Below are 27,997 nucleotides of genomic sequence, written 5' to 3' on the forward strand. Positions count from 1 at the left end.
TCCACAGTCACTGAGAGGTAGAGTGGTTGACCTGCAAACAGCAAGTGCAGAACTCCTCATACTTGCACTGGCAGGTCTTTCAAACTGAAAGAAAGCTGAGTGGCAACTGCAGAAAGTTGTTTTGGAAACTATGTTTGTCCAGTTTGCCCCCCACAAACATTTCTCGGACGGGTAAATTCGAGTGAGTACAAATATTTTACTCAGAACCACAACAAAGGAAGACGAAACACTATAAAATTACTCTCAGGGCTTCAGTCTCACAACCACACTTTTTAGGCCCCTCGGTTCTCCCTGGACAAAAATTGCAATAAAATGAATACCAAAAGCGGTTTTTGTGTTATTATATAGGTGTGTCTCATACAAAAAATACTTAAAAAACGTCCTTCTCAATTTTTTGTCTTAAAGGCAACCTACGACACAGAAATTATTTTTTTTAGTCAGGCAAATGTTTGGGCACCTGTCAGCCTTTTGACAACACAATGGGGTCCTTCGTTTAGCGCCAGTTAAGATTTTGTGCCTCAATGAGCGGAGTTGGAGCCAAAGTTATTGAAGTAAAACGTCTGCAAACAACCAGGTATGGAGAGAAACGTAACAGTCTGTCTGTCATGATTAAAATGGATGAAACAGTGTTGCCAGAGAGAGTATTCATAGGATACATCAGCTATGAAGTCAGGCCATATGTTCCGCCTCCACTGAGATGCTTTAAATGTCAGAAATATGGCCATGTAGCAGCAGTCTGTAAAGGAAAGCAAAGATGTGGAAGATGCTCAGGAGAACACGAATATGGCAAATGTGAAGCAGGAGCGAAACTTAAATGCTCTAACTGTGGAGGTGAACATAGTTCAGCTTATCGGGGGTGTGAAGCCAGCAAAAGAGCAACAGAGGTACAGCGGGTCAGCCCGAAAGGTATCGGTCAAAGAAACAAAAGTAAGTACAGAAAACAAGCAAGTGGAGTCATGTAAAGGATGTCAGAAAATTAAAGAAGACACATTGATCATGGGGAAAAGGGAGTTTATTCTTTTTATGGTTGATGTAATAAATTGCTCAGCACAAACTGAAAGGAAAACAGAAAAGATAAAAATCATAGTAAAATCAGCAGAGAAATATCTTGGGGTGAAAGGGTTGTACTGGGAGGGTGTGGAAGAAATGCTTAATGGGAATCCTCCTAACTCGCAGACATGGGTTGGTGGTTATACATGTTCATAGTTATTCTGCAGTGGAATGCTAGAAGCCTTATAGCTAATGGACAGGAATTCAAGCAATATATTAATCAATTACACAATAAACCTCATGTAATATGTATACAGGAAACATGGTTAAAACCTCAACTGGACTTTATCATACCTGGATGTACTACAATAAGGAAAGACAGAGAAATGGGTCAAGGAGGAGGAGTTGCTACGTTTATACAAAATGGAATAAGCTATAGTCTAGTCAGCATTGGTAAGGAACAAGAAACTGTAACTATTAAAACCTGGACTAGAAATGATAATATAACAACTACTACAACCCATGTAATAAATTAACATTGGCTTCATTAAATAACATAGCTGGGCAGATGCAAGACAAAATTGTATAGACCTTTTTCCGAAACGTCATCATCGAACGTCACCGCCGGTCACCGCCCCGAGTAACGCGATTCCGCCATTTTAAGAGGGGTATGCTTTTGCCTTGACGACCGTTACTTTCCCATGTTTCCCTCCCGATTTGAATGACCAAAAGCAGATATGCCCAAAACCTGCGCTGTTTTTGGCTGTAGTTCTCAGTCATGGAGCAACAAGAACATTTCCTTTTACAGGATTCCGGCTGAAAAGGGCCAGAAAAGGACTTTATGGCTCAAAGCATTGAGGCGGATTAACAATAATGGAACCGCATGGAGCCCACAGTCAAAATGGTCCTATGTTTGCAGTCAGCATTTCGTCAATGGTATGTTGTGCTTCATGAAATTATTACCCCTTAACTGATTTTCTGAAATTATTAATTAATACGCTTAACCCATTGCGCTTCAGTTGCGCTTCAGTGTCCTGCACACTTTGAGATCTGCATAAGCAATTTGCTAAATGTCTGAAACTGCAAACGCGATTATACAAACACTATACGCTGATGGAAAGCTTAGATTCTCATGAATCCGCCGGTATAAACCACTTTCAGATGTGATTACCACAGCGGGTAATATAAACACATTTGTCCGACAAACAACGAATATCCATCCATCCGTTCTCTATACACGGCTTCAACGTACACAGCGCGACTCACATTTCCGGGTTCATTATTACACACAGATGAAAATATTCCACAAAAAACGGCCATAATCCAACCTTGGACATCCAGACGAAACAAGCCAGTAACATATTTTGTCCAAAACATGTCTTGAAGTCGGTATATACTCCACGAATAGGTCGTTTTCAATGCACCTCGCGATGCTTAGGCTAGTGCTAGCTGTGCTTCCCACAAAAAGTCAGGGGTCTTTCTACTCACACTGCTATTGTTAAACACTCCTAAACTCAATACTGAACAAACAAGTCTCCCTTCTCTCCTCCCTTTCGTTCTGCTAACTACTATGCTCTAATCAGCAGCATTGTCCTCATTATTGTTAGCACCTCATACCCTTGGGCCTAGGGTGGGTAGAGCTCATTTACAGGTATCTGACTCTTAGTTTTGATAATGCACATCTAACTAATATACATACACTACTTCCACTTGAAATTAAAAGGTGTAATGGTTCACCCCGTTAGCTTAACATTAGCTTAGCATAGTGGAGCTGGTGTAGCCGTATCTTACAAGTCATTTATCATTCTGACATTGGCCTGTATGCACAAAAACACATAAATATAAGCATACCTCAAAGAAAACGTATGAGTCCAGGCTTTTATAAGTCTTCATCTTCTCCATTGTGTGGATGCCTGGGCTGTTGATAAGGTACTCATAAATGGAGTGCCATTGAAGATCTGGCCACGTAGTAGGGTCGTTTTCCCATGAAACCAGAGGAATTTGGTACGGACATGACTGCAAACCAACGAGTTCTAATTTTTCTTGATACCGTACCTTGGCTTTTGGCTGAAGATTTCTGAAATAATCTGCAGACATTGTTCTCCTGGTCAAAACTGCGCGGTTTCGGCGGTCAAATCGCGGTTGCTAATAACTTTGTTGCCCCCTCTTAAAATGGCCACGTGCGTTGCTAAGGAAGGTATGGTCATGTGTCCCAGACTCTGACGTCATTGCGAAAAGGTCTATGGTGTGGGGACTTTAATGCTCATAATACACTTTGGGGAAGCATGAATACAGATGTTAATGAGTTGGCAGTTGAGGAATTTTATTGAGGACAATGATTTAGTTTGTATTAATGATGGTAAAGGTACAAGATATAACAGTTCGAATAATACTGAAAGTGCAACTGATCTAACATTGGTGTCTAATGGTATTTCAGGTATAAGTATTTGGAAAGTGCTGAACAGTTCTCCACTTGGTAGTGATCATTACCCAATAGAAATCAGAGTTGGAATAGATGTACACCTGAATAAAGAACAGAGGATTCCAAGGTGGAAACTAGAAAGAGCTGACTGGGAAGCATTTGCAGCCTTTTAGGGAGTGCATTACAGGAAGGATTAGGTGTTCTAATGAATTATTTGAGGACAACGGGATTAGGAAATAGGATATAGTTGTTTTTTTGTTTTTTTTTTCTCTCTGACCATCTCTTGACTCACACTCCAGTCCAGGAGGTGGCGGAAAATGCACCTAAAAGTTGATTGCCAACCGCCAATAAAAAGAACGAAAGAATGAGCGGAGTTGGAAAACAGAAGGTAGACCTAAAGGGTCGTTTTCAGCAACTATAACTGAATGACTTGTACAAATAGACACATAGCGTCAACTGCTGCAAAGTAAATCATATTTTGCGAGGTTGGACTTGACTGTAAAGTCCGCAAAGTAACATTAACACCAGCAACTGACGCAAAGTTGCGCTATTTAAGTCTGAGGTAAGCGGTCTGTTTCATTATCTTCCACTGTGTCAGAAATCAATAAGAAGGAACTGTTTTCATAAGTTTTTTCACTTTGATATTGTTTTAAAGTCCTGAAATGTGGACATTTATGACTTCAGTAAAGGTTCACCGTGTAAACTGCTGTCGGCCTTTAAATGGACCTGATGAACCAAAAACCTAGCCTAGCCATGCTACACCCATGTTTCTGACGGCACAAGGGCACTGTTGCCAACTCCTCAGTAAGGAAAGTTGCTGTTGGCTGTCCTAAAAGTCGCTAGAAGTCGCTAAATGACGTCATCGCCTAATTTGCATATTTCCCAGTTTGCATGTAATTGTAATCAACGTTGTAGGAGAGAGGAATAATGTTGTGGAAGAGACCAAAAAGTGAATATAAAACATCCAAAATATGTTTTTGTACTAGAGGTAGGGCTGGGCGATTTGGTCTAAAAAAAAAATCTCCGATTTTTTAAAGAAAAATTCAAGTTTCGATTCGATTTTCGATTTTTTCTTTCAATGCACTTAAAAATTACTGCAGACATCAGATATACTGTCAAAAGTAACTTTATTGCTGTAATTGTCCTCAGAATAAAAAAACGCATGTAAACAATTTAATGAACAAGTTAATGACGCAAGTTAATGAGGCTCTGTAATTCAACAATTTCCCCAGGAACTGAGAGCATCTTTTAATCCGTGGGCAATTATTTCACCGGTGTGGTAATCGGGGAAATATGCTGTCTGGAGGCAGATGCTGTGCATGGTCCAGCTGTCGTTGCGCTGTGAGACTCATGTACGGCTGCATTGTCCGGCCACCTCCTCCAGCTCGTTGCGGATCTTTTGCCGAGTGGTATTGTACAGGTGAGGCAGCGCCACATCGGCGAAATACTTGCGACTGAGTACAACGTACCTTGCATCTAACACTTTCAACAGCTGCAGTCAATTCCAGCCATTTTCAGTACAAAAAATCGCTAATATTCTATTTGTAAATAAAAAATATGACGAGAAATACAGGGAATATTGGACCCGCATCGCGAGGTGCATTTCCTTGAAAACGACCTATTCGTGGATTATATACCGACTTCAGGACATGTTTTGGACAAAATAGTTTACTGACTTGTGTTGTCTGGATGTAAAAGGTTGGATTCTGGCCGTTTTTTGTGGAATATTTTCATCTGTGTGTAATAATGAACCCGGAAATGTGAGTCGCGCTGTGTACATTGAAGCCGTGTATAGAGAAAGGATGGATGGATATTCGTTGTTTGTCGGACAAATGTGTTTATATTACCCGCTGTGGTAATCACATCTGAAAGTGGTTTATACTGGCAGATTCATGAGAATCTAAGCTTTCCATCGACGTATAGTGTTTGTATAATAGCGTTTGGAGCCTTCGGACATCCTTGAAATTCCTATGCAAATTAGTAAATGTACCGCCGGCGGTACACTGAAGTTTTAAACATACTTTGCAGCGAGGCTTTGTCTGTTGTTCGTCTGAAGCATCAAAACCTAACCAGTTCCAAATGATTGAGTTAGCTGTGCCTTTCTTTTGAATGAGTTCTCTGTTACATGTTGCCGCTGCCACGGGGAAGGGGGCTGTGTCACACCGCGCTAAGGAAGCCCACGAGGAATGGGCGGACGGAAAGCGAAAGATGCGGGGAAAAACTCGAGTTTGCAAAATAAAAATCTTTTTTAGCAACAAATTCGATAAATCGATTAAATCGATTTTTTGCCCAGCCCTAGCTAGAGGCTAAATGCTGTGGTTTATTTTAGCATGACAGTGAAGAAACATTTTCGTTTATAGACCCTTTATTTGTTTACAAACATTGTGACGTTTTTTGTGGGCGGGGCTTATGCTGGAGGCAAAAGCAGAGCGAGAAGTCAAGCAGGACTGGGAGTATATAGTTTGCGCTGGGAGTTTGCGCTGCAAACTCGAGCATTTTTAACCCGTTAAACTTAAGTGTACCGCCGGTGGTACACTTACTAATTTGCATAGGAATTTAAAGAATGTCCGAATGCTGCAAACGTGATTATACAAACACTATATGCCGATGGAAAGCTTAGATTCTCATGAATCCGCCGGTATAAACCACTTTAAGATGTGATTACCACAGCGGGTAATATAAACACATTTGTCCGACAAACAACGAATATCCATCCATCCGTTCTCTGTACACGGCTTCAACGTACACAGCGCCACTCACATTTCTGGGTTCATTATTACACACAGATAAAAAATATTCCACAAAAAACGGCCAGAATCCAACCTTGGACATCCAGACGACACAAGCCAGTAAACTATTTTGTCCAAAACATGTCTTGAAGTCGGTATATAATCCACGAATCGGTCGTTTTAAAGGAAATGCACCTCGCGATGCGCGTCCAATATTCCCTGTATTTCTCGTCATATTTAACGGGTTATTGTTTTTGATTGTATTTTTTTCTGTGTCTTGTTGTGTCCTTGTTCTTATGGTGTGTGTATTTGGACCCAGTGTCTGGAATAAAGCTGAATTGAATTGAATATTTTTTATTTACAAATTAGCGATTTTTTGTACTGAAAATGGCTGGAATTGACTGCAGCTGATCGTCTCTGTCCAGTCTTTCCGCCTCAGTGCATTTAACCACAACTGTCGTCGTTCCCTCTGAGCACGAGTGTTCGGTGGAATCCTATAAAACTTTAATTTGCGTTCGCCAATGTCATTCCTCCTATGCTGGCATCCAAAAACACAGCAGGATGACATTTTAGAAAAGTTGATAGAGCCTAGTCCCTCAGTCTTTCGCCTTTCGGTCACGGCCGCGGGCTTCCTCTTTTGCCTCCAGCTAAAGCTGTGACGTCATTCGTGACGTGGGTCATTAAAGGGTCTATATGGCTCCATAAGTCTGGATCATGGTCTGGATGGGCTCTGTAGTGACTGCGCATGCGCGATTCATCTGCCGTCTGGCCGCAGAGTGATGTGGGTCTCCCCATAGATATATACAAACATATATATCTATGGGTCTCCCCCTCCCCTCACTGGGACTGCTGCTGCGGGGTTACTGGACTGACAGCCTGTGCTTTGGGAGGGGGAGAAGCTCACAGCAGCAACTGCTGCTTGTTGAAAACAGTAACTGCAGAATGAGCCGAGTTTTCCTATCAGAGTCTCCAAAACGGCAGAAAAAGTCGCTAAATTTGTCGCTAGTCGCTTTTGACAAAAAAAAGTCGCTAGGAGCTTTGAAAAGTCGCTAGATTTAGCGAGAAAGTCGCTAAGTTGGCAACACTGCACAAGGGTCTAGGGAAGCTCGACAGGGAGGGAGGCGGGCTAAAAGGTTGTCTATCAAATCCCTCTGCAGCAATTGGGTAGGTATACAACCAATCAACGCAACGAATAGGCTGACGTAGTTCCGAGAGCACCGGCGGATTGTGGCTAAGTCCCATTAGCTTCCCAACCAGCGGAGCCGCGGAGCCAACTGGTATATTAAGGATTTGCCATATCCCGTCGGCATAAGTCCAAATACGTCTTTCTTCTCAATGAAACACTTAAGTGCCGTCCTTTGTTTATCTTTCAAGTTGAATTTTAGCTTCAATGTGGCCAAAGCCGAGTCGAAAGATACCTGTTTATTGTGTGCTGGTTGTTTCTATCAGAATCGTCACGCCTCTGTCATCACTTCGTTACGCCCGCCTTCTGACTCTACACTTCATGGTGATTGGTCCGGCCAGTTTTAGGAGAATCCAGCCTCGAGCCTTATGGAGGGTAACTAGACCCTTCCTGGCAGAGAATTAAATTCGTTGCCGTGGGTTGTCTAGCGCGGCTAGGCTACCAAAAACAATCTTCTGAGACAGACTTTAATGATTTACTCATCTCCTTATCCTTCGGTAGATTTAAAAAAGTGTTCTGCATTGTTGTATCAGTGTTACACAGCCCCAGTGTAACAGTTTAATAAGTAAACAGACCTGAGTAAAGTAAAGGCGGATGTTTGACTGTATTATAATGTGAGACTGTTTTGTACACCGAGGTGAAATTGGTTTATATCAAACCAAATTTACCGCGCTGTTTTGTATAGTCTCCTATAGAACAGAGGAATATGAGGAAGAAGATCCAAGTCACACACAATCCTCACAATACCTAGAAGTGTTTTTTGTAATTGAGAAACTAAACAGTAGCAGTGCATGCTAAACAATGAAAACCACAATTTAACACTATACAAACATGTTTCGACACAGGCAAGAACAAAAACTAGTGCATGGAACACAGAAAAAGATTGAGATTAAATGTTAAGATTAATTTTAGGAGTAAATATTATGAAATAAAAGAGCACAAGGTTTTGGGTTTTTTTAAGTAGCGTTTATGTATGACATTAAGTATGATCAGCCTGCAGACTGCAAGGGCTATGAATTTATTTTACCTGTGTGACAGAAATCTATACATTTTATTTTATTTTTCACAATTAGAGCAACAAAAATGTCTAATATGCTTGAGTAAATTAAACCCCCATTTACAAAACTGGTTAAAAAAGGATATTCTCAGTTCTTATCATTGTGGTACTGGTGATTTTCCTTTTGCACTTCCTAAAATTTCTGTAATGGGTGCCAAAACTTCCTGAATGCCTGAAAACCGCTGTTCAACGGATGGCAGGCACAGTACCACTGTGAATAACTTAATTATGAAATATGGAATAAAAATAGTTTGCTGAAAAAATAAACTAACGCTGCAGTAAGATCATGGTATAGAGTAAATTAGTCATTTTCCCCATGAATCGGGTTTTTGCCTCCTTCGCCAGTAGTAGTACGGGATATTTTACTGATTTTAAAATGAAATCTTGATTTGAATGCAGTTGACAAATTGCAAATGCTGGAGTTTAGGATAGATGTTGTGCAGCATGTGGCCCAGGGTTTAAACTGTTGTGTCAATGGTTTCACAAATTTATGGTCTCCTTCACATGACTAAGACACACTTGTGATAGTGTCTCATTGTAGTAATGCTCCATTGTGTTGGTTAAATCTGTTGCAAAGGGAATATTAAACTGAATGTTGTCCTCATTTCTTTTCCTATTAGTCATCCCTAAACAGTAGATCTAGTAACTTTTAAACCTTATTTTTTGATTTTCAACTGTCCGTATTTGGATCAAAACCTGCTTCCCAGTACAAAACAACTGTTACCTATCTATGAAAGAACAACACGTGATGTTGCTTACCACTCTTATTGTGCACCAGCTTTTCTGCAAGACTTGATTTACTTTTCCAAGTGTCTTTTTGAATTACTAGACCATTCAAATCCTGATTTATTTTCATATGACTCATTGCTAGATTAGTCCATCTTTCACTGCTTCACACAATGATAATAAATAACAAATTGTCCACCTTTCTGTAGGTCACCAGATCCTCTGACCTCAGAACAGTTGACATCTGTAAAATGGACAGTAAGTATCAGGACATTTAACACACTTGAGGATTAAGCTTTATGATTTGGTCAACACATAACTGAGGGCATATTTTGTCTCCAAGGTGAAGATGACCTGGACGTTTTGACGGCACTGCTAGAAGAGAGCGAGGGTGTCGAAGAAGAACAGAACAGTCAGGAACAGGCAGACGACTTGGACGGCCTGTTTGACGAAGACAATGATGAGGAGGAAGAGTACAAAGAGACCATTGAGGAAGAAGAGCAAGATGTGGCCACAGAAGATGTTGTGTCAGATCTCTTTGGAGATGTGGATGACATTGAAAATGAGGAGGAGGACACTGAGGGAAAAGGAAGTGGAGAAGAAGCCTGTGAAAACCTAAACAAGTCTAAAGAGGATTTACAAGGTCTGAGCTGGAGCAGTTGCTCTTTGAATCTGCTTCTAGTTAATGCACTATTCAGTTCTGTTCAGTTACATGTTGGGTTCAGGGTCTTTGCTCTTTATTCTTGTTTCTTCAGAGGAGTTGAGGTGGATGCAGGAGCAGATGCAAAGATTGCAGCAGCAGCTGGAGGCCGGTCAGAAGGTTTCATCAACATCGCCCACCCCAGTGAAGATTACAGGAAGTTCAGCGGCACTCAAACCAGCACCGACTCGACAGCCGACCTCTAAATTGATGCAGGTCAAACCAGCTGCTGCCACACAGAAGCCCAAGACACAAGCGGGTAAACATTTTGTTGTTCACAACCACAGTGGTTGATCAATCCTCAAGGCCACTGTCTACTGCAGCTGTTTGGTTTTAAACTTAAAATATGGAATAAGTACTAAGGCCATGCCTCTATCCTCCTTGTTTTCTGACTATAGCAACATCTTCATCCACTCCAGCCAGAGGAGGAAGCCAGATGCTCCAGGAATCCTCAGAGTTTTCTTCTCAACTCAACAACGCTGACTCATTCAAATGCAAACCCAGAGTGGCTCACCACCCCAAATCCAGCACATCACCAGGTAAATGAATCCTTCAGCATTTACCTGCATTTAATATAGATGTACCCACAAACAGCATGACCTTGCGCTGAGCACAGGTGTGTGTTATGCATGTGGATGTTATGTACAGATACCGAATCACGTGACCTAAATATGTAGCGGGTGTAGGGAATTGATGGGACTCAGAAACACCCCACAGTTTAGTCAGTTGTTCCTTGTATGATTTCTGATGGATAAGTCCTGATAAGTCCACAGCAGTGGATTTGTAGAAAGATCACAGTCATGTGATTGTCAGCAGGCAGCTGATGTAGTGTTCACTTGTTGTCATGGTTACAGTGACGCCATGCCGCTGTCTCACAATGATACAGAAATCAATCAGTAATTATGTTATTCCAAGTAACTACACATACAGGCAGAATCAATGCTGCAGCAATGTTTCAAATGCTTCCTTTACATTTTTAATGTGAGTGTGTTTCCTTCACTGTGTTTTCCTCAGAAGACAGAGGACCACTGGTGGAGATAAAGATCGGCAGCTCCTTCCAGCCAGTAGAGAGCACTAGTAAGGTTTCAGCTCCTCTGCAGTCACCTCCAGCCTCCCACTGCAGACCTGCCCCAGCTGCATCAGAAGGACAGTCTACACCTGCTTCTGTTCCTTCTCTTCCTAAAGATGTGGCTGTTGAGAGATACTCAGGACTGCGGCTCAGGTTGGAACAAAAGCATGATGTCTGTTTTGTTTGACAGATTGATGGAAAGCCTGAAGTTTGTTTCATTAAGTGATTCCATCTGAATTTGTGATCTTACCTATTTCAGAAAACCACGGGTTTCCTCCAGTGAAATGGATCGCAAGATGGCTGACCGCCGCCTGATCCGCCTTTCTCAGGTGCCAGAGCGTTTGACTCGGGAGAAGCTGGAGGGCAGCGACTGGGTGACGTTTGCCGTGCTGGTCAGCAAGGCAACGCCGCAAAGCAACAGCAGTGTAAGTCTGTGCTGACACCTGTTGTTGCCTCCAGCACTGCCTGAGTTTACTCCATATTCAGATGTATGACAATATTGAGATTAATATTTGTCCTGATTTCAAGAAAACCATACCTGTCACAGTCACTCACATATTAATGTCTTTAATAAATAGGTATTTCATAGAGCTTCCTACTTTTTTCTGTTTTATTGCTGTTTGCTGCTGCATGCTGTTGTATTCCTGCCACATTCCTCTCTACAGGGCAAAACCTTCAGCATCTGGAAACTGAACGACCTCCATAACCTGGAAGTGTTTGTGTCTCTGCTCCTGTTTGGTGAAGTCCACAAGGAGCACTGGAAGACTGAGCCGGGCACCGTCATCGGAATCCTCAACCCGAACCCCATGAAGCAGAAAGATGGATATGACGGGGTGAGTGGACAGTCCATATGAAATCTACTCTGTGTTCTTACAGACAGTTTTCATTATTACTCCGTCAAGGAATGCGGCGGAGGAATAATGTTATGTGACGATCAGTGTTGGTTTGTCTGTCTATCTGTCTGTCTGTTAGCAACATTACTCAAAAACAGACTAGCAGATTTGGATGAAATTTTCAGGGAAGGTCAGAAATGACACAAGGACCAAGTGATTATAGTTTGGCAGTGATGCAGCTCATAGTCATGGATTTGTTAAAGATTTCTGTATCATTGTGAGATAGCGGCACATCGTTACGGTAACCATGACAACAAGTGAACACTACATCAGCTACATCACATGATTGTGATCCTGCTACAAATCCACCGCTGTGGACTTGCCAAAATGTATCTGTCGGAAATGATTCAAGGAACAATTGATTAAATTGTGGGGGTGTTTCTGAGTCCCATCAATTCCTACCACCCGCTACATATTTTGGTCACGCGATTCAGTATCCGTACATAACGTCCACATGCATAACACACGCCTGTGCTCAGCGCAAGGTCATATTGTTTGTAGGTTCATCTATATTAAATGGTTCTTGTTGTTGCTGTAATTTCTGATCATCAGTAATTAACAAACAAATGCTGCATTTCTGACAATGCCATATGGGGGAATGAGCAGCCTTGGAGGAGTACTGCGCTCTGTGAATGCTTTTCTTGTCATATTGTTGCTATAGTCCTATTAACATTTCTTACAGAGATTGGTAAAGCTACTGTCTGACTTTTTGGTCACTGGAGCTGTTAGAGGTTAAGGGTTTTGCTTGAGGGCACCTCGGTGCTGCTAATGAGGGTGGGCTGGCCTCTGCTCTTTCACTCTTTCCACCCAAATATTTCCTGCAGATCCGAGGATTAAACCTTCAACTCACTAGTCGTCTTTTCCAATCTTTAGGCCTTTAAATGACTATCTGTTGTTGAGTGTAATCCAAATCTGCTAAAATAGTTGCACGCCAGACACTAAATTTGGAATAAATTGTAGCTTAATTTGAGCTGTTTAAGTATAAGTTGGTTTATTTGTTATTTTCCAGCATCTCAGATGCTGATTTTACAAGCCAGACCTCAGCACTGTGTTTAGATTTAGGTTGCATTGTAACTTGTGATTCTTAGCTCGTTACTCTTGAAAATCAACAATTGTGGTGCAGATAACCCTGTTTTAGTGATGTTTTAAAGAGTCTTTTTAAGATTTTTCTGTCTCTGGCTGGTTTGGCAGCTGAAGTGTGTGCTGTTTAAAGCAGAAGACAGATTGGTGGTTTTAGTGAGATTGCTAGTGTTAGTATCTCATGACTAACTAAGATGTTAAAGACAGGAATGCAGCAAGAAAGCCACACAAACAAGCTACCGCCCACAGAGGACAGTCTGAGCTCCAAACACCTAAAGTCAGGTGAGACGGCTTCATTACAGCTGCAGTCACAGAGGGAGAAACCGCTATTTAGAGCAAACTCTAAGTCTTACTGACACTTACAGTCCTCAAACACCTTCATGTCTGAATTCACTTCGACACTCAGTGCACTTGCTCTGTACTTAAGTTCATTTTGTGAGTGCTTGTATTTTACTTCAGTAATTCCATGTCCTGATACTTTATACTTCACACTCAAGAGGCGATATTGTACATTTTACTCCACTGCATTTATTTGGTAACATTAATTAATAGTTACTTTGTTTATTCAAATTAATAATACAAAGCAGAGTCAACAAACACATCCAGACGTAGCCTATTATTGTTGTAAAATCCTTCAGCGACACGTAATTATTAGAGGAAGAAAAAACTTTATTGAACCTCGGCAGGGAAATTTACAAACAACGCAGCAGTAAAAAAAAAAAAAAAGAAGTAATTCAAGTCCAGTAATATAATGTGCATTATTGTGAAATGGGCAGCTTTACATATTCAGTGCTTTGGCTTTCAGTACTCTGCATATATTTTGATACTAATACTGAATAATAAACACTAATATTTAAGTAAAACGTTGATTTGACTGACTTTAACTTGTAATAATACCCGACAGAAAATGACATGAAAGCCAGATTTTTTGCACAGATTCTGAGTTTTAAAGGCTGTGGTCTTAGCCTAGCCGCGCTAGACAACCCACGGCAACGAATTTAATTCTCTGCCAGGGTGGGTCTAGTTACCCTCCATAAGGCTCGAGGCTGGATTCTCCTAAAACTGGCTGGACGAATCACCATGAAGTGTAAAGTCATAAGGTGGGCGTAACGAAGTGACGACAGAGGCGCGACGATTCTGACAGAAACAACCGGCGCACAATAAACCGTTATCTTTCGACTCGGCTTTGGCCACAGCCCTTAAAGATTTGAAGCTAAAATTCAACTTGAAAGATAAACAAAGGACGGCACTGAAGTGTTTCATTGAGAAGAAAGACGTATTTGGACTTATGCTGACGGGATATGGCAAATCCTTAATATACCAGTTGGCTCCGCTGGTTGGGAAGCTAATGGGACTTAGCCACAATCCGCCGGCGCTCTCGGAACTACGTCAGCCTATTCATTGCGCTGATTGGTTGTATACCTACCCAATTGCTGCAGAGTGATTTGAAAGACAACCTTTTAGCCCGCCTCCCTCCCTGTCGAGCGGTCCTAGACCCTTGTACCTTCAGAACATGGGTCTAGCGCGGCTAGGCTACTGTGGTCTTAAACATTTGATCAACTGATGAACAGCCCGTTTGAGCTTAAATGCAGTTTTCAGTCTGTTTGTTGCCTCTTGCTCCTGTTTCTTCTTTTTGCATTTTAAAACTCTACTTCAAGGATGTGATTTTTCTGCGATTCGCGGAATTCCGCTTTTTTTAAGGGATGGGAATTTACCGCGGATCCGCCGATTTCCGCCGATTTCATTTATTTGAACGCCGATTTCACAAGTTTGAACACTTTATTGTCGCTGATACTCCCGCGCGATGGTAACGACGTTAACGATAGCTTGTTAACGACAATTGTAAATGGCCCAGCGATTGGAAGTCGCCGCGCCGCCGCCGCACCCCCCCACACCCCACCCCACCCCACCCCACCGTCAACAACTTTCCGCTAGAATCAGAACTTGCTGATCCCATCCCTGCTACTTACAACATGGTTATGATCCACCAGTGCGAAATGCGAATGCTTCTAATTGTTCCTCCGATCTTAAGATCTTGTTCAGGAGTCTATCTTCACTGTGGTATTCTTACTTTTACTTAAGTACCAGATCTGGGGCCTGTTTCACGAAGCAGGTTCTAGAAACTGAGTTTCTTCCGCAACTCTGAGTTGATCTACTCTGAGATAGAAAACTCTGAGTTTTCGGTTTCACAACGGCTGATTTGAGTTGGGTTAATTAACTCGGAGTAGTTTGACCCGGAGTTACGCACGTGCACCGCAACTCTGAAAAGACAGCATCAATGGAACCCCGATTCAACGAGTCACCATGGAAACGGGGAAGCGAAAGGCTGCGTTTTTGAACTGGAAGTTTTTAACGCGCTCATATGACGAGTTTGAACACGTTTTTAGAAAGAAGTACAACACCGCTGCCGCTGCAAAAGAGAGGGAGACGACGTGGAGAACACTGCTGCCCGGATCAGTGCGTAAGTTTAAATGTAGTCCTTTGTAATCGTAATAATATTACAGGGAATAACTGTCTGAATGGTAGCCTAGTAAGTTATTTCATTTAGGTGAAATCCCACGGGGTAGAAGCGCACTGGGCAGCAGCTTAAGATGAAATATAAAAACATTGTTCAAACAGGTCAGACCTCGGCATTATCTCATGGAGGTACTTCATGTTGATCATGTTTTACATTGTAAAGTAGCCTAAATATTAAGTGGCTGTTTGACTGTGCAGTTGTTTTATCGACTCATAGCCTAAATGTCTGCATCCATATCATGTCCTGTTAAATAATTAAGCCTATTTAAACTAACATAGACTTCTGCTCAGCCAACAGAAAGAAAGCAGATGCCCGTAAAACGGTGGTATAAAAGGTCATGGATGCATGTATGTGTGTGTATATATATATATATGTGTGTGTGTGTGTGTGTGTGTGTGTGTGTGTGTGTATATGTGTATATGTACATATGATTATTTAGTTCTCTTTTGTGTCTTTTTTGTCTTTTGGCCCCTTCACACCACAAAAGACCTTGTAACTGTAAGTAGGCAACACTCCAAAGATTTATCCAAATGGTAGTTTAAGTTTTATACAAAGGTATGTTACTGATAGTTCTCTTCCCATTCACATTTTGGGTGGAATATAGAGTGTGACATTGAGCCTACACTGAAGTGTTGCACATTCTCATCTTTTTTTAACAGAGCATGGCTGGACAGCAGCAGGATGGTCCCTCAACTTCCACTGCACAGACTTACTCAGTGAGACGGATGTTCAGGAAACACCAGAGGTTCATTCTGTGGAATTCATGTGCAACTGTATAATTTAATGTCCTCTATGTATTCCCAGTTATCAGTAAAACAGATTCACAAACTGCATTTGCTGAGAAAAATCCAAAAAAACAGATTAGGAGGGCAGATCTGGAAATTGAAATACTAGAGCACAAGTTAGAGGTGGGTACATGGTCACAGGTGAATTATGTTAACTACTGGAACATTAACTGAACTATCTCTTTTATTGGTAGGAAATAAAGAAGACCAAATGAAATGTGTATCATGTCTTTATTTGCTGTGGTGGTGATGATGGTCTTGCTGGGTCTTCAGTTTGTAGGGCAGGGTGTTGCTGTCCTCTAATAGTAGTAATATTATGAAGAACAACACATGCCACAGTAATATCACAGGCCCTCTCAGGGGTCACCCTGAGGAGACGTAGGCTCTGGAAACGGGCTTTCAGCAGGCCTATGGTCATCTCCACCCGGGCTCTGGTCCTGCAGTGAGCCCGGTTGAAGTTCTGTTGGGGGCCTGGTTCAGGGTCAGGGTGTGAGGTCATCAGCCTGGGTTGGCATGGTAACCCCTGTCACCCAGCAGAAGGCCATCAAACTCTCCTGTAATGTATAGTGGATACATCAGAGTACGTTAAAGGAGAGAGACAAGAGAATTCTATTGTGAAAATCTTTAGGCTGCTGACCATGCTGCAGTCTGTTGCTCAGGTTAGACTCTCCATAAATCCCGGAGTCATGAACAGACCCAGACCACTTGGCCTCCACATTAGAAATGATGTATGCAGCATCACATATGATCTGGACAGTGCAGAGAATGACAGATGTTGAACTATGATGCAGTCTTTAACATTTAGAAACGGTAGTCAGTCTACCTGTAGCCTACCTGCACATTTATGCTGTGAATGGACTTCCTATTCATGATGTGAGGGAGCTGTGATGGGGATGTGTGTGCATCTATGCAGCCAACCACACTGGGAAATCCTAAAAGAAATTAAAATGACTAATACCAGTCTGAGGCTGCAGCACAATGTCATTAACAGAATATGATTTAAAATGAATGTAACAGGTCTCTACATCATTCACCTGCAATCCTGTGGAACTCCTCCTTAATGCTCTGACAGGTTTGTGTCTAGGAAAACCACAATAATGAGTTAAAGCCGTTTCAGGGCCAGGTGCACTTTTCTGAATGTCCTCCATACAGTTGCCTTACTCTGCATGTCCGACATTATATAAAAACTTCCATTTGCAAAGAACCGCAGCGCAACACACAATATCTGCTGGATGTGAGAGCATGACTGCGGCTGGTAATGTAAATGTAAGGACGGATTAGGTTGTTTATGTAGATTATGGACTTAAAATGATTACAAAACGGTACCGCTCAAACCGATAATTATCCGGAAATGCGAGAACATTTACAGTTGTCCTCAAAATTATTCATACCCCATGAAAAATAACATTCTTTATCAGATTCTGCATTTGCAATAGGTATTATATTTGTATTTCCTCAATATCTTTTTTCTTCTTGTTGCTATGTGCAAATTCACATATGAGTGTCTAAACTTCACGCACATATAGGAATAGATATGGCCAAAAGTTAGTTCTCACTGATGTTCAGAATTATTCATACCTCTGGCAATGTTTCAGAAAAATATCTTTTTTTGGTTTCAATTCCTAATACTTTACTAATTTTTGGCCTAAATTTATTTCAAGATGATCAGTGGAATAAGCTCATGGTTTTTTGTGACCAGTGGCATCTTTTCCGAAGAGTATAAATAGGGGCAACATGTTCTGGTTATTCTCAATTTCTGACCAGTATGGCCAAGAAGAAGGAGCTCAGTGAGGATCTGCAACAACGTCTTGTATGTGCCCACAGTAAAGGAAAGGGTTACAAGGCCATTTCCAAGCAGTATGATGTCCCTGTGTCAACCGTCCAGAGCATAATCAACAAGCACAAGAAGTTCAACACTGTTAAGAATCTCAGTGGGCGTGGCAGGAAGCAAAAGGTGTCACCCAAACTTGCCCGGAAAATCTGCCGAGAGGTCAACAACAACCCCCGGACAACAACCAAGGCCCTAATTGAATCACTTCACCAGGCAGGGACAAATGTGTCACTGTCCACCATCGAACGGGTCCTGCACAGAGGTGGCCTCCATGGGCATAGGCCTCGAAAGACACCACTGCTCAAGAAAAAACACCTGGAGGCTCGTTTGGCTTTTGCTAGAGGTCATCTGAAGCAAGATCCAAGTTTCTGGTCAAGCATCTTGTGGTCTGATGAGACAAAGTTGGAATTATTTGGCCATATGGATGCTAAATACGTCTGGAGGAGAAAAGAGGAAGCATACAACCCAAAGAACACTGTGCCCACTGTCAAGCATGGTGGTGGAAATATAATGCTTTGGGGATGCTTCTCTTCCAGTGGAACAGGGAACCTTGTCAAGGTCCAAGGAATTATGAGAAAATTCCTTGGAGAAAACCTGAAGGATTCTGCCAGGAAACTCCACCTTGGCCGCAAATGGAAGTACCAGCAGGACAACGACCCAAAACATACGGCCAAGGTTGTCACAAAATGGTTCAAGGACAATGGTGTCAAGGTCTTAGAATGGCCTAGTCAGAGTCCTGATCTTAATCCGATCGAAAACTTGTGGCGAGAGTTGAAGACTAGAGTGATGGCTAGGAAGCCTAGCAACCTGACTGAGCTTGAAGCTTTCCCCAAGGAAGAATGGGCCAACATCCCACAAGAGACATGTAGGAAACTTGTGGACATATACAGGAATCGTTTAGAGGCAGTCATAAAGAACAAAGGCTATGCTATTGACTGTTAAAGAAGGTCATTGGACTTCGTAAAAATTAATAATTTTGAACATGAATTATTTTGAAAGCCAGTGAAATAAATACCTCTGAAATAAAAAATTTCATAAATTCTGTATTGTTGTTATTCCTTTACTTGTTGGTCACATATAACTCATAAACAAACTTGCCCAAATTTATTAATTCCATCACAAAAATAAAAAATCATAAAAATTGCCAAGGGTATGAATAATTTTGAGGACAACTGTATGCTCGGTCTGATAACAATCTACAGACGAATATTTAATTATCTGGGCCTTAATGCTGCTCCTTTATCCACTGGATCGTTAATAAAAGCTGTTCTACGCCAAAACTCGCTTGCTTACTGACTGAATGAATGAGGAAATGAAACAGCGTGTGTAGCTGAAAGAGGACGGAGACAGAGAGAAACTCGAGGTTTTCTCAGATAAACCTGCTGCCGACCAGGTTCAACTCATAGAGTCTGTTACTGCGGTAACTGACCGAGAGTTTAAGTTACCCCTCTTTGTGAAACAGGCTCGAGTTACCCCTCTGTCTCAGGGTTAAGTTACCTCGCTTCGTGAAACGGAAAACTCTGAGTTTCCCTCATTTCAGGGTTAAGAAACTCAGAGTTTTAAGTGAACCTGCTTCGTGAAACAGGCCACTGATCTACCCTGGTATGATGTTGTCAAAACCACTAGCTGCTGTATGCAGTTTTGTAGCAGCTTGGTTTTTTATGCTTATAGATGGTTGAGTTTGAATGTAAATTTGGCTTCTGGTAGCAGCTAGTCAACCAGTCAAAGTAGTCCTTAATTGAAAGCTCTCATTTTAAAGCTTAAAAATAGTTTTTAGACATTGAAATCCAAAATAAAATTTGTCACACAGCTAATTTTATCTTATCCACAGTCTGAAATCAAAGATATTCAACTTCTAATGATGTAAAACTGAGACAGGAAACAAATTCCCACTATGGAAATGTTTTGGGTTTTATTGCTTTTTGTCTTTTTTACTTGAAAAATTACTAAAATAAATAATTGATCATCAGAAAAGTCACTGAGTCATTTTCTGTCAGTCAGTTAAGCATGACTGAAAAAATGAGGGTCAGACTTTTGCTTGAATAAAACAAAAGAGATAAGGAAGCAAATGAAATAGATGTGTTGTTCCTTCCGTTGTTTATAATATACTTTGTGTTTTGAGTCACTTATTCCTACAATCAGCTGATTCTCTGCTCAGAAACTAAAAGCTTGACTTGACTTTGTGCAGGTGAGTCTGACGGTGGATCACCCGCAGAAGGTGCTGCTGATGGGTGAAGCTCAGGACTACGGCACCTGCAAGGCCATGAAGAAGAACGGAGACCCATGTTCTCAGATCGTCAACATGGTGGGCCCATTTTTGTCCAGCTGCACATTTCTCTACACGCATTATAATCTAACATTTAGAGCACATTTGTACGTCCTGTCCCTAAGTTATCAACTCATATATGTGAATGCCATTTCGTTAAATCTCGTTTACAGTATGAATGCCAGTTCTGCCAGTATCACGTCAAGGCCCAGTATAAGAAGATGAGCTCGAAGAGGGCCGAGCTGCAGTCTTCATTCTCTGGAAAAGCACCCAACAAGGTGAAGGTGAAGGGAGGCAGCCTGAGAGAGCGGCTGTGTCAGGATGGTTTCTACTACGGTGGTGTTTCCTCAGCTGCCTGCGCTGCTTCACTGTGAGTCACTTTAGATGCAGTCGCTTTTGTGTTTCAACTGTCTTATCCTGACGGTGGTAAAGTCTCAGAGACAAATTCAGGTCAGTGAATTTGAGACATGATTCTACAAACCATCGCTTTAAAGCTAAAGTATCTCTAATAAAGAATAATACAGAAAAAGTTTGTCAACTCTTGCTCTCTTAGTATGAAAACACAGTCAGTAGCAGACAATAAAACATGCTGCGGTCACAACCCTGTCCAGTTTGGATTCTGGCTCAGGTCGGGTTTGCACTTAAACGGCGTGTGTTGAAGTCAATTTGTGCTAGCTAACTGCAGCTTACACAGCCAGGAACAGTGTGGGACTGGCCAGCGTCTGAGCTGCCTCACATTTCCAGTAACTAGTCTGTGCTTTGCAGGATGGCGTCCAAACCGAACAAACCCACCCAGAGAACTCTGGACAAGATGTTTGTGAAGGGATCTGCTCAGCTCATCCAACAGGCCCAGAGTCTCGGTGAGGACCGACTGTCACACTCAGTTTGGACTGAATCCTGCTGGATGTTCTTGTTGACGAGTCTGTTGCACTGGGTTAAAAATAGACTTTCAGCTATTGATTTGTACTTTTGACCCCTGATGTGTATTGTTTTCTACTTCTGGCTTCTTCGCTGGTTAGCTGTTACATGCCAAGAATTTATGCTGTAGCCCTCCTTTCTTTACCTTGATTTGTTGTCTGAACTGTTTGTTTCTCCTTTGATTAGAAATGGAAAAGTTTGGGATCATTCAGGCAATTTCATGTTTGCCATGAAAACTCACATTTTTATCCATGTGCTAACATAACTGCACAAGGGTTTTCTAATCATCAGTGAGCCTTTCAACACCATTAGCAAACACAATGTAGCATTAGAACACAGGAGTGATGGTTGCTGGAAATGTTCCTCTGTACCCCTATGGAGATATTCCATTAGAAATCAGCCGTTTCCAGCTAGAATAGTCCTTTACCACATTAACAATGTCTACACTGGATTTATCATTCATTTAATGTTGTCTTCATTAAAAAAAGCTTTTCCTTCAAAAAATAAGGTAATTTCTAAGTGAGCCTAAGCCTTTGAATGGTAGTGTGTGTAGTTTTAATCCTAAAAGTAGCTCTGATGAGAGACGTCACTGATTAAGCTACAGTTTTAATAGTTTTTTTTGCTTGTGTGTTATTTATGCAGCTATGCAGTCTGGTGAAATTTCAGGTTGCTCAAATGACTTCAAGAGCCTGATGTCGATGCCAACACCTGGGGCGCTGCAGCTGAAGAAGCACCTGGCACAGGGCAGCCACTCAGGTACACAACCTGGACACGTTTGTCTTTGGCAAGATCGGCTAAATATTAAAGAACCGTTCAACCAAAGGATCGTACACTCAAGATTCAGTACAAATTTACATTTTAGTGTCAGATTCGCAGATTAAGTAAAAATAACAATGAAAAGGTTTTTTGTTTTTTTTTAAACTGTCTTTTATGAAGTTCTAAAACACTGCCATAAGCGAATTTGCAGCCTGCAGCCCCAGATTGGCAGCATAATGTTTATTCTTCATCAGTCTGTTGTTCATCCTCAGTTTCCAAAGGTACAGCTGGAGGTCCTGTTCAGTCCATCTCAGCCTCAGACCTGCTGAAGCAGCAGAAACAGAAGCAGCGGGAGCTTCTGGAGAACCGGCGGCGAAGAGCAGATGAGATCCAGAAAAGGGTGCTGCAGAACTCTGGTGTCGTCAGACCGGCACTGGGTGGTGGTCTGATGTCCCCCAGAGCTGCTTCAGAGGTTCCCAAGGCAACCCAAAGCCCTGCAGCTCCCCACACCCCAACGCTGGGCCGAGGCTTCTCAGAGGGTGAAGACATCCTCTTCTTTGATAAAAGCCCACCTCCTGCCCTCAGCCTATCAGCTGCCAAACTGGCTGCTCTGAGGAAGCTGAGGGCCAAAGGGGCGGGGCTTGAGAAGGAAGACCCCAACGCTGTGAAGAGGAAGAGGAGCAACAGCAGTGAGATCAACACTCGAGTAGAGAAGAACCAGACCTCTACTAATGGTACGCACTCTCTCCATGTGTTTGGATATAGTCAGACTTCAGGCTGTTCTCTTCTGCATTGTTTTGTTCTATTTTTAACTGATAATCTTTGTAGCAGCTATCATTAAGTTGCTTATTTTATGATCTTATGGTCCAGCTTTTGGAACCACAGACTGTTTACTGCTGGCCATTTCTTCTTAAGTAGCCATACTCCATTTATGCTGAAGCGTGTAGGAGACACTACGTATATAATTGCACTCGTTTAATAGGGCACCACCTCTTTAGAGGAATTAATTAACATTAATTAAAAATTTATTAATTTAAATTTTGATCAGTCTTATATCTTAAAGGTTTGAATTCTCGGTTAAATTGACCCACGTTCTCACAAAATGAAACACTCAAAACTGTAATTTGGTCTAAAATAAAGCATTTATTGACTATTCTATGGGATAACACAGTTGAACTATATGCAGATATGATGTGTGTGTGTGTGCGTGCATGTCTACGTGTGGGTGTGCATGCGTCGGTCTGTGGAATGTGTGTGCATGTGGAATGAGGTTTGTGCGTGTGTGTGTATGAGAGACTGGAAATATGGTGAGAGAAGAGCCAGATAACTAACCTGACAAGGTAAATGGTAATTTGGATTAAAATCAATGATTTATAAAGGAATAAACGGATTAAATGAATTAATTAATCAAGTGATTAGTAGTATCAACCCAGAAATTAGAATCAGAGCATTCCAGCCAGCCTTACGGTAACAGAACCATCTGTAGGAGTTGACTCCTGGCTGGGACCGTGTGAGCCTTCAGCGGACGCTTCACAACGCACCTGGACTTGCTGGTTCTGTGCGTAGTATCGTTGTTATGGCAAAGCAGTGATGTCCTGCCTTCAGTGATTGATTCCGGGCATGGAAATCTGGGCCAGCAGATTTTCGGTGTGGTCAGCTGAATGGAGTCGGTTGATCGAGAGTCACTTGATTTAAAAAGCTGGTTCTTAATCAGTTCTTTGGAGTAAAACGAGTAAAATTTGGCTTAAAAATGAGCATAATGTCTAACTTTGTAACAAAAAGTAAAAAGGATAAAATAGTTAAACTTTGAAGCGAAAAACTTCAGAAGACAGAAAAAAAACGCATCTTTAGATAAGAATAGGGAGATGCTTTGGCCTTAAGCATTCCCCGAGGGAGACAGAGGGAGAAGAGAAGAGAGAGGTGGGGGCAGCAACTGAATTTAAGGGTCAGAAGCCCCTGAGGGCAGACCTGGGCGGAGAGAGGAACCTTTTTGGCGTGAATCTCTGGCTAGTAACATGACCCCTTCTTTGTTCTCACAGAAGAGACAGAGAGAGATGGAAAAACTAATCCAGAATGAATTAAAACATGGTGATATTAAACGATTAAGCGATCTGTCTATATCTCACCATAATCCATTTAAGTAGACGTGACCACTTGTTCCTAAATGTGCAGGGTAGTACATATGTGAATTATTTAATTCAATAACTATATGTTTATGTGCTTTAACATTAACAATATGTCACAGTGAAGATATGATGACATGTCATACATATGACAAAGAATAAACACAAGAATTCATCCTTTCAACCTAAATAGGAGGAATAAAGAAGAAATTAGATTAAATCTCACAAATCAATAAATCCACTTCTGTAAGGCATAGAAGTGTAAATTTTGAATATGTTAGCGATGAAGCACTTTTAGTAACTTTGGTAAACCTGAAAGAACAAGTTACATATCAGAAATATGAATTTTGAAGATGTTCAGTTGTTCCTTAAGAAAGTCTCTCTCTGTCCCAGCCTTCAGCAGGTCGTAAAAGTTTTTATGACCTGTTATCTGATCCCAGTAGAATGTGGAGATGTCTCCGGAAAGAGTCTCCTAAAGCTGAAAAGGGATTTTAGCATGAAAGTTCATTAAACAAAACATCCATAGCATAAAAGTGAAAGTCATTGTCTTTCAAAACGAAAAGGTTCCTCCAGGTGCAGGTTCAGCAGGGAGATCCATTTTTCTGTGGATGGAAACACACAGAAATACAAATGTCCCAATCTTCCTGTAGGAAAAGAGTTCTGGCTCATCTGAGTTTGTCATCTGGAATTCCAGGGGCCTTTTCGGGGCACCCTACAAGCGCAAAAACAGCCTAACTGATTATAGATGGCCCTGCGACAGACTGGCGACCTGTCCAGGGTGTCCCCTGCCTTCGCCCGAGTCAGCTGGGATAGGCTCCAGCACCCCCCGCAACCCTAGTGAGGATAAAGCTGTGTATAGAGAATGGATGGATGGATGATTATAGATGTGTGGTTTGGTAGCAGGTCATGGAAGTTTGTCATTCAGTCAAAACAACTTGAGGAGAAATGTATCGGCTTAATTTGGTTAATAAATTGTAGAATTTTATATTTCCTTAAATCATGTTGTTCCCTCTTATAACACGTTATTTGACTTACCTGTGCAGGTGAATCATCCACTAACGAAGAGGAGGAACCGGTCCAGAAAAAGAAGAGAGATCAGCTCCGCTACATCCAGTCAGAGGAATTTCAAAAAATCCTCAATGCCAAATCCTGCCATGGTGCTGCACTTCAAGCGGTATGACAACTGGAACATTGCTATTGAAGCTATTGTTACTTATTGTTACTCATTACACGCGATCTATTTAAACCAGATTTTATCCTAAAAGTCCTTATTACTTTTAACATGACTATTTATCTTTATCTACTGTTACTTTGTTTTTTTCAATATTTTCCTTTTTGTTGTTTTAAGGGCTTAAGTTGTTTCTCTCTGTTAAACACTTTGTGAATTGTGCTGTGATAGCTGCTATATAAATCAACTTTACTTACTGACTTATTTCTGTGCATGAAACAGTGCAAAGTGTGTGAGTTCATGATATTTCTATGTGAATGTCCTCTCAGGCGGAGTACCAGCTGCAGGAGCGCTACTTCAACGCTCTGGTGAAGAAGGAACAGATGGAAGAGAAGATGAGGGGCATCAGGGAGATGAAGTGTCGAGCTGTAACCTGTAGAAAGGTACTGAGCCAGAAGTTAAATAATCCCTTACCCAAAACTAGGCCAGCATAATTAATCTAATGCTATGTTTTTAAATTTATATATATTTATGTGATAAGGACAGTACACATTAATGATCATCTGTTTAGGCAGCAATAAATGTAAATATGCCAGATTATAGCAACAATGCTAATTTACATCGCAGTCTCTAGGCAGGTAACAAAAAACATAACAGTGAACCTTAGGACAATAGGTCACAATAAAAGGACATTACAAAAGTACATAAAGAAGTTAAAGGTCAACGGTTTCAGCCTCTGTTTAAGGTGAGTTTTGAAGGTTTCTAAAGTGGGACACTCCCTTATGGAGAGTGGAAGACTGTTCAGATCTTACTGGTCTTCACAGAAGAAGCATTTTGTCTGAAGGGTGTTTTTCTGTGTGGAACCAAACAGTCCCCTCTAGAGGAGGTCCTGAGACCACTGTGAATCCTTCTTTTAAGGTCAGATATGGGAGGTGGAGTGAGTCCATGGAACACTTTGGAGATCAAACAAGCAAATGTAACATTTTTTAAATTCTCAAAGGTCAGTAAGTTGTAATTCTCTAAGATATTACAAGCATGATATGACATTAGTTTTCTATCGAAGACCTTTAATGATTTGTTATAGAGTGATTCTTGCATGTATTCATACCTGTCAGCGACCAACGTGTTATTTAGTATACAATGTGTGATAATATCATGGATATTAATCACAATTAGACATGATCTACCTGGGTAATTTGACATCATGACATCCTATTTCATTCTTTTCAAAGACCTTTATGGTGACATCTCTCTCACCTGCTGCAATTACTGAGTAGCTTGTGTCTACTGTATACGAGGTGTTTAGGGAACATCAGCAAATTGTAGTTTCTATTGATAAACAACAAAGGAGGTGTTTGGCTACAATTTATTTATGTTTTGCTTCAAGAGATGCACCAAACTGAGGTAAAAAACAACCGTATTATCCCCGCCTCCACGAAGTGGAAAAGGGGGATTTAGGTTTTGCCTCCGTCCGTCCGTCCGTGCATCCGAGATGAAGGGGACAGCTTTTCTCGGAAACTATTACAGCTAGGATTACGAAATTTAGTGTGTAGCTTCACACCATGGACACCTTGATCAAGTTCGAAAATGAGACCTGTGCGATAATATTTAACAGAGTTATGGCCCTTGATCACTATTTTGGATATAGACTCATAGACATCACGTGTGGCGGGGGATATTGATGACCATGTCGTCTTGTTTTAATTTTGTACATTAGCTGGAACTCAGCTCAACACAAAGGTGACAGCAGAACTCGGTTTATTTAAATGTGAAAGTGCAATAAACATGTTTTGTTAAATCAGTTGTGATTAATAATCATGATTTTCATTTCAACCATAATGATACAGCCCTACCATGTAATTAAATATGTAATGGTGGTGCGTGGTGATGAGTAGTCCCTGATTGTCATTGTTTTTTCCTAAGTTGGAAAAGTAAGCCTTTATTTCCATGTTTGCTTCCAGTGTAGTTACACCTACTTCAAACCGGCGGATCGCTGCGTGGAGGAGAATCATGACATGCGGTGGCACGACGCTCTGAAACGTTTCTTCAAGTGTCCATGTGGACAGAGAGCCATCGCTCTGGACAGACTGCCCCACAAACACTGCAGGTTAGACTGTAAATCTCTCCTCCTTTTCCTGTGGTAGTTTTCAGGGTTTCCCACTGAAACAACATGTGAGAGTTAACTGTTTGTCTCACTTTGTGGAAACTGAACTGATGGCAGCAGCTTGCCTTCACATCACAACACAGCAGCCACACACATGTTCTGTTTGTTTTTCTCTTTTGCCACAGTAATAACTCATGTTTTATCATTTCAGTAACTGTGGTCTGTTTAAATGGGAGCGTGACGGGATGCTGAAGGTAAAATGTCTGTCACTCATGGATAACCTGTTATTGAAAATACAGAAAACGACCTTATTGTTGTTGAAGGAAGGAGACCTGATGTCACTCTTTGTGTTTCATTGCAGGAGAAAACAGGACCGAAGATCGGCGGAGAGCTTCTGAAGCCTCGAGGAGAAGAACACGCCAAGTTCCTCACCAGCATGAAGTGATTCCAGGCTGTTGAGGAAAACAACGTGCATTTAGGATTTTGTCTTTGTAATTTAAGGTTTTAAAAGCATTTATTTCATCTGTCTAGTGAGTATGTTTTTAAAGTTTGACAATGTATTCTTATGGATTATCATGATTTGAATGTTTGTGGCGATATTCGATATGCTTGGCTGATTAAAACAATTATTTGCAACTTTTTATGTGAAATGCCAGTGTTTCTACTGTACTGATGAAAA

General features: G+C 41.4%; 1 protein-coding gene across 3 annotated transcripts; it reads left to right on the forward strand.

The window, feature by feature from the left end:
• Window positions 1-458: 458 nt before the first annotated feature.
• mcm10 (minichromosome maintenance 10 replication initiation factor) lies at window positions 459-27,959 on the forward strand. Of its 3 annotated transcripts, none has more exons than XM_022219042.2 (18): window positions 459-574; window positions 9,317-9,365; window positions 9,451-9,750; window positions 9,863-10,066; window positions 10,206-10,346; window positions 10,822-11,029; window positions 11,136-11,301; window positions 11,542-11,709; window positions 20,172-20,288; window positions 20,423-20,619; window positions 21,015-21,109; window positions 21,810-21,923; window positions 22,196-22,657; window positions 25,090-25,220; window positions 25,544-25,657; window positions 27,176-27,321; window positions 27,530-27,572; window positions 27,680-27,959. In XM_022219042.2, the coding sequence occupies exons 2-18, from the start codon at window positions 9,359-9,361 to the stop codon at window positions 27,761-27,763; spliced, it is 2,697 nt and encodes an 898-aa protein (XP_022074734.2). In that variant the 5' UTR covers window positions 459-574; window positions 9,317-9,358; the 3' UTR covers window positions 27,764-27,959. The 3 variants fall into 3 exon arrangements, with proteins under 3 accessions (XP_022074734.2, XP_051809867.1, XP_051809860.1); XM_051953900.1 differs by lacking the exon at window positions 459-574 and adding an exon at window positions 1,637-1,926; XM_051953907.1 differs by lacking the exons at window positions 459-574; window positions 27,176-27,321; window positions 27,530-27,572; window positions 27,680-27,959 and adding exons at window positions 1,634-1,926; window positions 26,133-27,132.
• The last annotated feature ends 38 nt before the right edge of the window (window positions 27,960-27,997 follow it).

The sequence above is a fragment of the Acanthochromis polyacanthus genome, chromosome 1 (assembly GCF_021347895.1).
Source record: "Acanthochromis polyacanthus isolate Apoly-LR-REF ecotype Palm Island chromosome 1, KAUST_Apoly_ChrSc, whole genome shotgun sequence".
Classification (NCBI taxonomy): Eukaryota; Metazoa; Chordata; class Actinopteri; family Pomacentridae; genus Acanthochromis; species Acanthochromis polyacanthus.